This window comes from Heterocephalus glaber, unplaced genomic scaffold, assembly GCF_053883595.1.
Source record: "Heterocephalus glaber isolate CG9 unplaced genomic scaffold, H.glaber_assembly_v1.0 deba00001479, whole genome shotgun sequence".
NCBI classification, from domain to species: domain Eukaryota; kingdom Metazoa; phylum Chordata; class Mammalia; order Rodentia; family Bathyergidae; genus Heterocephalus; species Heterocephalus glaber.
In genome coordinates, this window is record NW_028258316.1 from 763,275 (window position 1) to 774,113 (window position 10,839).

Consider the following 10,839-nt stretch of genomic DNA (forward strand, 5'->3'; position numbering starts at 1 on the left):
CCTGCTGGCCAGGACGCTGTGCTTTCAGGGTCAGCGGCATTCCCTGCCCAGTCTTAGGATGGATGGTATTCAAGAAGAGTCCCAGTGGCCTGACAACAGGGTAGACAGAAAGACTGGCCGTTGCCTAGCTCCCGGGGACCCACGCTTCTCCTTGTCCGAGTGCAGTAAAAGGCCCTGCCTCCCTGTCTCCCTGAAGGTTGGTGCTGTAAGGACAGATGTTGGGGCTGGGGGTCGCCGACAGCTGGGTGTGCGTCAGAGACTCATCCACACGTCTAGGAGCTGACCAAAACCCTGTTTCAGAACAATTACTCAGGTCCAGTCTCAGAAGTGGCTTTTATACTTCCTGCAGGGGCCCACGTTTCCCAGCCACTCAGGTGAGAGCCCGGTGTGGCCTGCGCCAAGGCCACAGGAGCAAGGATAGCTCCCGCGCTGCACCCTGCACGGAGGAAACAAGGAGGCTGGACGCTGGGGATACGAAGTCCTGGTTCCGCCAAGGTCGCCTGAGCCGATGGGCCCAGGGGTCCTCCCGGATCCAGGCCAAGCCCCGCCCCCCAGTTGGCCGCTGAGCCCTGAACTCAGAGGCGGAAGTGGGGCCGCCCGAGAGTGGCGCGAGGGCCGGGGGCGTGTCCGACCCCTTCCCCAATGGGGACCGGCCTACACTGGGCGTAGCCCAATGAGGCCGTAGGAGGACGGGACCAAGGCGAGTTCCTCCAATCGACAGGTCCAAAGCCTCCACCTCCCTCCATAGGTTGGACGGGGAGGGGCGGGCCCGAGCGCTCTCGCCCAATGGGCGGTGGCCCGAGGGGGCGTGGCGCGGCGTGAAGGCCCGCTTGTCCAGTGACCGGCGCCGCTGGTCGGGCGGCCGGCGCAGTCTTGTCGTCGGCCGCGTCTGCAGCATGGCCGGCCTGGGGCGGCCGGATGCGTGCCCGCGTGCCGCGATCCCCGCCTGGAAGCGGGAGATCCTGGAGCGCAGGCGGGCCAAGCTGGCCGCCCTGGGCACAGGCCCGGCGCCCGCCGTGGCCCCCGAAGGCTCCGCCGAGCCGCTGGTGGTGGCCGAGAGCCTGGGCCCGCTGCGGGAGAACCCATTCATGCGGCTCGAGTCGGAGCGGCGGCGCGGGGCGCGTCCGGCGCAGCCGCTGCTGGAGCTCTACTGCCGTGTGCCGGGCGTGCGCACCATCCGCGCCGACAACATCCTCATCATCGAGTCTGCGCCCGGCTTCCCGCCCGCCGCGCCGCCGGCCGCCGGCATCCGCGCCGCCGAAGTGCTGGTGTTCGAGGCGCCGCCGCCCGGCCGTGTCAGCCGCCTGCTGGAGAAGTTCGACCCGACGGCCGCGCCGCGCCGCCACGGCAGCTCCGAGTGCGCCCGGCCCGTGCCGCCTACACCACCGGCCCCTGGCCCGCGCGCGCTCGCCCCCTGGCCCGCCGCTCCCCCAGATCCGCCACTCGCGATCCCCGGCCCGGCTGCACCCCCAAGTCCGCCGCCTGCGACCTCCCTTTCCCGCGGGGGCCAGCGCAACGCCCGCTGCGAGCCCGGGCGTCCCGGAGGCGGGGCCGGCCCCCGGTCCCGGCGCAACGACTTCCTGCAGAAGACTGGAAGCAACTCCTTCACCGTCCACCCCCGAGGCCTGCCCCGCAGCGCTGGCGCACGTCTGCTCCCCAACGGAGCCTCGGCCCTCGAGCCCCGAGCCCGCCCTGCCAACGGGCTCGTGGGCCCCGCGCCTACGCCGGGCGAATGGAAGCCAAAGGTGGAGTCGGGGGAGCTCCCCCTCCACCCGCCCCCCAGCCCCGGGACCCCGAGTGCCACTCTAGCCGCGTCCCCTGCCTTCCCAGCCCGGGAGCCCAGCCGTGCCAGTGCCACTCCAAACCGGGTCTCCTCCGCCACCAGCGCCAACAACTCCTTCGAGATAAGGCCGGCCCCCAAGCCAGACATGGACACCATCCCCTTGGGGGACCTCCAGGCGCTTGCCTTGGCCTCGCTCCGTGTGAACTCCCGCAACTCCTTCATGTTCATCCCCAAGTGGAAGGTCTCTGAGGCCCTTCCCGAAAGGAGGCAGTCTGTGGAGCTGCCAAAGGGAGCGGCGAACCCGGTCTCTCAGAGCCAGGAGCTTGGAGTCCAGCCGGCACCCGGAGAGGATGGTGCATCTGCCCTGGGAAGCAGCCCCTTGAGGGTTGAAGTGCAGTCAGCTGTTGATGGGGGCTGCCCCCGGCCAGCCACTGCCCTCACAGACCGGGCTGTTACGCGGCAGAGGCCATCCTCGCCACCCCTCTTCCTCCCGACCACTGCTGAAGCTGAGCCTGCTGTGGGCTTGGGGATTCCCGGCTTGGCCAAGAATGTCGGGGAGCCTGGGATGCCAGGACTGCCCGTCACCTTCATTGATGAAGTGGACTCGGAGGAGGAGGCCCCGCAAGAAGCCAAAGTGCCCTGCTCAGGGGCTGGTGTGCCTCCGCAGTACCACCTGCACCCTTCCGGGCCCGGGCACATCTCAGAGCTCCAGCACCGGGGCAGTAACACCTTCACGGTGGTGCCCAAGAGGAAGCCAGGGACTCTGCAAGAGCTACACTTCAGTCAGGCCAATGGAGAGCCCCAACCACAGGAGGGTGAGGAAGGGGAGGCCAGGAGCCTCTTGGGGCCCCAGGCCTTGAAGATCACATTAAAGAAGCGCTACCCCACCGTGCACGAGATCGAGGTGATTGGTGGCTACCTGGCCTTGCAGAAGTCCTGTCTCCTCAAGCCTGGCTCCTCGAGAAAAAAGGTCAGGGCGGGGCGGGCTGCCAGCAGTACTGAGTGATGTAGAAGGTGTGGGAGCTGTGTGTAGTTGGAGCCTTGTTTCCGGGTACCTGGCTTGACAGCAGGGGGCTTCTCCAGGGACCAGAGAGCTGGGCGGTGTGGCTGTGCCAGGACCAAGCCCTGTGGGAGCCGAGGTGTCCTGGGGTCTGGGGATGTTGACCCACTGTGCACCTCGCAGGGGTGGGGCAGGAAGTGTGAACCTCCTGCTGGCTCTTAGGGCTCCAGCTGGAATTAGCTGGGCAGGCCAGAACCCTTGTGGGTCAGCTGGAAGAAACAGTCTGGGCCTGTTGATTGTGCCCTGGTCTGGCTTGTGCAGGTGGCTGGGGTCAGAGGGCCTTGGAGGAGGGATAGGAATCAGTGGTATCAATGTGGTCAAACCCCTCCTTGAGGCAACTCCCAGCATAGCTCCTCTGACAGCTAGGGAACACACCCTACCCCCCCCCACCCCCCCACCCCCCCGCCCCGCACAGGGGCCTGGAGTTGGCAGGTCCTGGCCTGTGTGCAGGTGTGGACGGCACTTAGGTGTGTGTCAGGCCTGGCCTGGAGGCGCCTTGGGCAGAGAGACCCAGTGCCTCCCAGCTAGAGGCTCCAGCCAGAAGCCAGCTGAACCACAACTTCCTGGCCAACCCAGGCCGAAGCCTGGAACCCTCTGGGCACAGGGAAAACATTCCTCAGGCTCTTCCTCATTGTTTCTGGACTTGTGCTTGTCCTGGGGGCAAATTCCAAGGCCAGCCCTAAATGACTCTGTCAGGTGCTGCCCAGGCAGGTGTGCCTTTCCTTGTAGCTCGCCTGGCGCCTGTGGCACACCTGAGCCCGCTGGAGCCTAGGATCCCCCCAGCCACCTCTCTTTCCAGTTTCCTTGGGGAGACAGGGTAGTGATTGTGCCTTGTGGCTCCCTGTAAGCAGACCTGTTCTCCCCTGTCTTTTGGTTTTTTCTCCCTCGTGCTTCCTGCTCCATCCTGCCTGTAGTATCTTCCCATATTTGGGTAGGGGCATTGGCCTCCAGTTGGCTCCATCTGCCTCACTGGGCATCCATGAGGACCTCCACATGGGCCCGTCCTCTCACCTAGCCACCCGCCCCCAGTCCCTCCTGCCTGCTTGCCTCCTTCTCCCTCCCTGTTCCCTGATCCTGACCTTGGCTGCTGTAAGAGGCAACCCTCGCTCCATTGTTGCCCCAGAGGTAGGAAGGATGGCAGTGCCCCTTGTGTAGACGAGGAGACTGGGGCTTATAGGGTCATGGAGCTTATTGGGCAGGAGCTGAGTTCCTGTCTCCAGAGCCCTACCCCTTCCCCTATCCTGGCTTGCCCCCCACCCCCCATCAGCCTGGCTTCTCCTGGGACTTGAGGGCTGCTACCAAGAGCCTGGTCAGCCTGCCTCCTACCATGCACAAAGCCATAGGGGTCACTTGTGGCTAGGTTGGGGTGAGAAGGACAGGGTGGGGCTCAAGGACCAGCAGGAGTAGAAGGAGTAGTGGGAGGCGAAGCTGGGACAGAGAAGAGGCCCTGCCCTAGCAGCCTGCCCTGGTGTCTGTGCCAGCCTGAGGGCTGGGGGTCCAGATGGAGAATGGCTGGCATGGCCATCCTGCTGGCTGTGATGTCTTGCCTGTGTGTGCACCAACTGCCATACCCAGCGAGACCTGTGTGCCTGCTGGGCAGGGATGGGCCTGAGGCTGTCCGCCTCTTGAGCACCGCACAAGGCAGGGCACCATTACTCTGCTCCTTGGTGTCCCTCCTGCCTGCAGCCCTTGGGCTATGAGCACCCAGGATGGGGACCCAGGATGGCCCCCTGGCTGCTCCAGCCAGCCTGTGATTGGGTCACTTTCCTGCTTCTTCTTCCCCTGTGAGAGATTGGGTGGGCTGGGTGGATTGCTCACTTGGTCCCCCTGTGGCTGCTGCCCCCAAGGAGGTGGTGGGAGTGGCTGGTGCCTTTCTCAGGGTGCAAGTGAGGGGCAGCTCAGCAGATGGTATCATGCCCTTGCCTGGCCTTGGGGGATTGCAGCCCTGCTCTGGATTGAGAGCTGCCTCCTCTAGCCTGTGCTCCTAGAAGGCTGCCTGGCAGGGCACATTCACAGGTAGGTTCTCTGTTGGCAGAGGAGCCGGATGCCGTCCCTCCCTTCAGGCCAGGCTTTGGGCTGACTGCTGTAGGTTGCTGCAGCCCCACTCCCACCCCACTTCCTGGCAGGTGGGGTGTTCTCTCGTTCTCACATCCACTCCCGTGGGACTGGGCGCTGTCAGCCTGTCCTCTTTGTGGAGTGCCACCTGGCCTGGCTCCTTCCTGTCTGGCCGCTTCTTCCCTCCCCACCTCTTAGTTCTCTGTCCCAGAGCTTGCCTGCCACCCTCCAGAGGCCTGCCACCCTCCTGCAGTAGTTTCTACCCTAACTTTCTACCCTCCTGTCTGCAGACCTGAGGGCTACCACCTCCCACCACCCCACCCTGCAGCCCGGCATGCTGCCCCTCCCTGCCTCCCTCCTCCAGGTGTTCCCCAGCCCCCTCCCCCACCTTTCCCACCGGCGCGCCATGGCCTTTCTGGAGCCCGGAACCCCAGGAATGGTGTGGCCCCTGTTCAGCCAGTGCCTCAGGGAGCAAGCGGCTGTGGACATCCCAGCTGGGCCAGTGTGGTCTTGTGTTCGGTCACTCCTGGGAATGTTGAGTGGGGGATGGGAGGCAGCAGGTGGTGGGGCAGACTGAGCCCAGCTCGCTGGCCCTGAGTCCAGGGCGGACGCCCTTCAGTAACCCAAGCTGGGCATGCACAGGCAGGGAGGTCTGAGAGAGAACAAAAGAGCCCTGTGAAAGTCTAGGTTCTGCGCCACCTGCCTGCACGCTCTGTGTGACGGGCAGAGTCCCCTGAAGCGGGTGACTGGACTGTACCGCACTGGTCCTTGACCACATACACTCACCCATCCCGTCAGGGGTCCAGAGGCTGTGCCCCACCCCCAGCAGCATGAGTCACACAGTGTCCCGTGACCCACTGACCGGGGCTCTGAGGGTGGCAGGATGTGACCAGGCCCTGGGCAGCAGCTGAGGGCAGCCAGCCTGTGAGCACCACCCCTCCCCCAGCCAGGCTGTGCCAGGCTCCATGCCCACGAGTGCCCAGCTCCCTTGGCCTCCTGCACAGAGCTGGTCATGTGGACTAATGAGGGCGCACTAATCCGGCTGGCCCCTGGCAGCTCCTCCTTCCTGGGTGCTTGGTGGGGGATGGGCGGGGGTCAGCAGGGATAGCACCACATATCCGGGCCTGAAGGGGGCCTCCCTTCCCATAGGGCCTGCCAGTTGCATGCTGCTCGGATCCTCCTGGGTATCTGTCTGGAGGACTAGTGACACCACCCCCAAGCCACCTGGTGGGGGCTAGGTCCCTGTGGGCTCTGGTGGCTGCTCCACCATCCTGGCCCATGCCTTGCCCAGCCTCCCATGAGACCACAGCTGGAGGACTGGGCAGCCCCACCAGAAGCCAGGGCAGGGCAAGGGACAGTGTGCCTTCCCACGTCGGGCAGCCTGGAAGTCTGCCCATCTGTGCAGAAAGCCCAGGTACAGGGCCAAGTGCTGTGAGTGTCCTGGGATGGGAACTGCGGGCGCTCAGGCACCCCCAAGCCCCTCCCTGGTGTGGAACGTGGTGTCCCTTGCTGTGGGCAGGGACAGGAGGCAGGAGTATGTGCCTTTCATGCTAGTGCCCTGTTCCTGGGGGCCATAGGTGCCCTCCCAGTGGTCTGTGCCAGACTCCTTGCTGCCCCGTTCCACCGCAGCTGCCTGGGGTGGGCCTGACCCTCCTGCCAGGCCTTGTTCTCCTGCTGCACTTGGGCTGTCCTGGTTCTCTGCCTGGGGCCGCTCCTGCCTCAGCTCCTTTCAGGGGAGGCGGGGGAACTTGAGCTGGCTGCTGGTGTCCTGTGCCCAGGAGTTTAATATTTCGAGCCCCAGCAGGGCTGTCCCCATCTGCCACAGGCAAGTGGCTGCTCATATTCATTACCGACCTGCTGGGTCTGAGCTGAGCAGACTGTAGGAGCTCAGCTCCCAAGAGCAGCCAAGTCCCCAGCATGGCCTGGCCCCAAGCTCACCCCTCCATCCCAGGTCGACAGAGGGGATCCTGACTGAGGGCACTCTCGGCTCCCTGGCCCCGCCAGCCTGTCACCATCGTGGCCGGGCGCAGGCCCTAGGAAGGGAGACTGAGCGGGCAGCAGGGCTGGGATTGCTCGGCCTGTGGAAGCGGTCCTGGTGCTGCATTCCCAGGCACTGGCCCCTCTTGTAGCCCTCGGCAGAGTGATGGCTTCTGCTTGGCAGGACAGGACGTGAATTTGGCTTTGGGAGTTATGGTACCATGTGCTGAGGGGGAGGATGGGTGGCCCAGGCTCAGGTGTGGGGAGCTCCTCCCAACTGGGGCCCCTGGAGAGCTGAAGATGCCCTTCAGCACCCCTGCACCCAGCCCCGCAGGGGCCCTGCCACACGTGCCTCTCTCCCCAGATGAAGATATCCTTCAATGACAAGAGCCTGCAGACAACCTTCGAGTACCCCTCCGAGAGCTCACTGGTGCGGGAGCAGGAGGGGGATTCTGAGGAGGAGGAGGGAGAGGAGGAGGAAGAGGAGGAGAATCACAGTGCTGAGAAGCCCTATGCCCTTTTTCTGCCCCGGGCCACATTTGTGAGCAGTGTGGGACCTGAGAGTCCCCGGCTGCTGGACAGCAACTCTGGTGAGTGCCCACCTGTTGGCATGGGCAGCGTGGGGGGCGTGGAGCTGGGCCACTCACCCACTTGTCCACATGTTCCTGCACGTGTTCCTTGGCTCACAGACCTGTCCAGCTATACTCCCAAGCACTCCGTGGCCTTCAGCACATGGCAGGAACAGACACTGGCACAGGCCCCAAGTGCGATGGAGCCCCCCCAGAAGGAGGTGATGGTGAGTCGGGCAGAGCAGGGCTGGATGCCCACAGCCCCAGGGCCATCTGGCAGGAGTGGGGGTGGTGACTTCTGGACGAGACTCACTGGCTGCATTCTGTCTTCTGTCAGCTCACACCTGCCAGTCAGGATGACCTCTCGGACTTCCGCAGTGAGCCAGCCCTTTATTTCTGATCCTCAGCTGTGGAGCCCAGGAACTGACTGCATTCTGCACCCCCTTCTTTCCTGTGGCTGGGATGTGCCGGCCTGGGAAGCAGCAGGGCTCCTGCTGTTGGGGCCAGGTCTCTCTGGGGCTCACTCCAGGTTAGGGGCTCCAAGAGTGGTGACAGGAGGTGCCTGTGGGGAGGGCCAGGTCCTACTGGATGGTGGTTCACCGGTGACCAAGGGCCCCAGGCTGCCCTCTGTCCTGCTGCCAAGGCTGTCTCCCAGCCCCTCCCTGCTGTGCCCAAGCACTGTCAGGCATGTCCCAGATGAGGGGCTGCTGTTCTCTGGAGGACTCCAAGGCCCCCCCCAAGCTAACATTCCCACCCTTTATGATAGATGGCAGCTTTTTTTTTTTTTTTTTGGTACCGGGGATCGAACTTGGGTCCTTGTGCTTGCGCAGCAGGCGGCAAGACTACTGAGCTACATCCCCGGTCCAGATGGCAGCTTTTGCCTCTGATGTCGGACCCAATAAACAGCACTGGACAAAGCTGCTTCCTGTTTAGTGTTCCGCCTGGCATGGGGATGGGGCCAGTGTGGGCGCCTATGCTGGGAAGGCATCAGGTGGCCCAAACTAGTACCCTTGCACCTTGATGCTTAGGCTCTTGCCGTCCGCATAGCCTGTTCCCCGCCCTCTATCCCCACGTCTTAGATGCCACATCGTGGGTAAAGCTGGCCTGCAGTGCGGAGTCTGGAACGCCCGTGACCCAGGGTAGAGGGAATGTTGCTGCTGTTTGGTTTTAAGTAGCTTCCCAGAGAGGCTACTGCCTGAGTAGGACAGAGTGTGTGCTGCACAGGAGCAGGCTGGGGTTGGAAGCAAGGTTGTGGCAGCAGATGGCTCCTGAGAGGCCTGGCTGGTGTGTCCCCCTTGAGATATGCTCTCAGCTGCCTGGGCAGCTACAGTCCAGAGGTGGGGTGGTCTAAGGTCCAAAGGCAAAACTTCCTCAGGTGTCAAATGTGTCTGTCTTCATCCTGGAGAGTAGAATCCAGTACAGAGATGCTGCCTAATGGATCAGGAGGGAGGGGAGTGTGTCTCTCGTGGTTCCCCAGGAGGGGTGGGCCCAGCTTTCTCTGGATCCTCTCAGTACCTGCTTCCCATCCAGCTCCTGGGCAGCTGGGCCTCAGTTACTGAGGCTAATAGGGCTCAGAGCAGGATGGGAGTGGGTCACACCTCATGAATGGCTGCAGGAAGGGGGACATTAGGCCCTGGCAGCTCTGGTGGTATCTTAGGCCAAGCAAAACTTGGCACTACGGAAGGGAACAGGGTGAAGGCCCTCAGTCCTTGCTGAGAGAGACCTAGGTCCAGAGTGGCTGGTGTGCACACTCGGCAGTCACCAGCAGTCCCTGGGACAGGCTATGCTAGGCACTCTGGTGTGGCAGAGCCCCTCACTCGAGGATGGGCTGCATGCCGGATGCAGGGGAGAGCCCCAGTGGTCCTGCTGGGAGAGCTTAAGGCTGCTGCCGCCCTGTACCCTCAGCTCTTGTGTCCCCAAGAACAAAGAGGCAGTCACAAGGCACTGCAGTCCCTCCTCTCCTCTCCCTCAAAGACCCACCACAGCTGGGCAGGGCTTGTGCTCAGACTGCAGATGTCTGGCAACCTACACTCCAGGCAGGCAGCAATCTGGCACAGATCTTTGCAAACATAACTTTTATTGATAGTCATCAGCCATGTGGGCAGGCCCTGAGATTTGGAACCTGGGTCCCCACTAGCTGAGAAGGGACAAAGTGAAGGCTCCCACAGTGATGAGTCTAGACTAGGACCAAGACCTCTGGCACACCAAAGGAGTACGGAGCCCTCAGAGGCTCCATGTGGAGCGGACCTAGAGCCCACTGTCCCATACCCCAAGTGGAGAGAGCGAGACTCCACCCATGGGCTGTGCCAAGGGCTCTTGTCGCCCAAGGCCAGTGGCAATCCAGCTGCTCCTCTGGGCATCTGAAGTGTGAGGAGGCAGCTTCCACCATGAAGAATAAAAATGCTTCAAGACAGATGTGTGGGGGGCTGAGTTGTCATAGGCACGGCAGAGACGGCCCACCCAGGCTTGTCAGCTGTCCTTGCCTCCACTGCTCTTCTGGTCCGAAGCTGTGGCCTTGGTCAGGTTCCCAGCCTCTCTCTTCAGGACACTAAGCAGAGTCTGCGAGCTCTCCAGGATCTGGGGCCACAGAAGCAAAATGGGTTGCCTCTGTTCCGTCTGTTGGAAGGTCCCACCGCCCAAGCCTCACACTTGGGTGCCCGATCATGGGCGCTGTGTCTAACTGGGCCAAGGAGGGCAGGCACAGCCCTCTTCCCTCCTGCGCCTGCCCCACACCCCATGCTCCCACCCTGCAAAGGAAGGCTGTGTCAGCCCCACACTGCTCCTCGTGCTGAGCGGAATGAACACAGTTGAGGACCCTGCCCACGCTGGGCCCAACAGAAAGCCCCATTGTCCCTGCCTGCAGCGGCCCAAGTCACGCCGCCCCAGCCCCAGATGCCAGCGAGGCCCACGGCCCGCGGCTGGAGCCCCACCTTGAGGTAGGCCGCCTCCGTCTCCGCGATGGTACGGTCAAACTCGTTCCGAGAGGCGATCTTGCGCGCCAGGTTCTCGTTGACGCGGGCCAGCTTCTCCGTCAACTGCCTCACCTCGTTCTGCAGCCGCTGCTTCTCCTCCTCCTCCTGCTGTATCTGCTGGCACAGCTCCTCCCGCTTCTGACACAGGTCCTCGATGCCTAGGGCGGGCGGCGACAATGCTGCGGGCCCGGGCTGAGGACGGTGCTGGGGGCGGGCACCGGGCACCCGCCCCCCGCCCCGACCGGGGCCAGACCTCCGCCCGCTCTCCCCTGCTCACACTTGACCAGCTCGTTGTTGTAGTTCTGCAGCGCCGCGCCCTGTTGGGTCATGGTGGGTGCCGCTCCACGCCACTCTAACCGACGCCCTCGCCGGGACGTCCGCGCCTCCGCGTCTTCGCCGCGCGCCTATCGTGTGCGTCCGGCG

General features: G+C 63.6%; 2 protein-coding genes across 3 annotated transcripts; one reads left to right on the forward strand and one right to left on the reverse strand.

Moving 5' to 3' along the window:
* The first annotated feature begins 846 nt into the window (after positions 1-846).
* Positions 847-8,361, forward strand: Tprn (taperin). Of its 2 annotated transcripts, none has more exons than XM_021261622.2 (4): positions 847-2,687; positions 7,240-7,465; positions 7,565-7,671; positions 7,782-8,361. In XM_021261622.2, exons 1-4 carry the CDS (start codon positions 897-899, stop codon positions 7,842-7,844), a joined length of 2,187 nt encoding a protein of 728 aa, XP_021117281.1. In that variant the 5' UTR covers positions 847-896; the 3' UTR covers positions 7,845-8,361. The 2 variants fall into 2 exon arrangements, with proteins under 2 accessions (XP_021117281.1, XP_004848823.1); XM_004848766.4 differs by having other exon boundaries at positions 851-2,753.
* Positions 8,362-9,504: 1,143 nt separating this feature from the next.
* Positions 9,505-10,839, reverse strand: Ssna1 (SS nuclear autoantigen 1). The gene is made up of 3 exons (XM_004848769.4): positions 10,694-10,839; positions 10,375-10,574; positions 9,505-10,021 (listed from the first exon to the last, which is right to left on the reverse strand). The coding sequence occupies exons 1-3, from the start codon at positions 10,743-10,745 to the stop codon at positions 9,914-9,916; spliced, it is 360 nt and encodes a 119-aa protein (XP_004848826.1). The 5' UTR covers positions 10,746-10,839; the 3' UTR covers positions 9,505-9,913.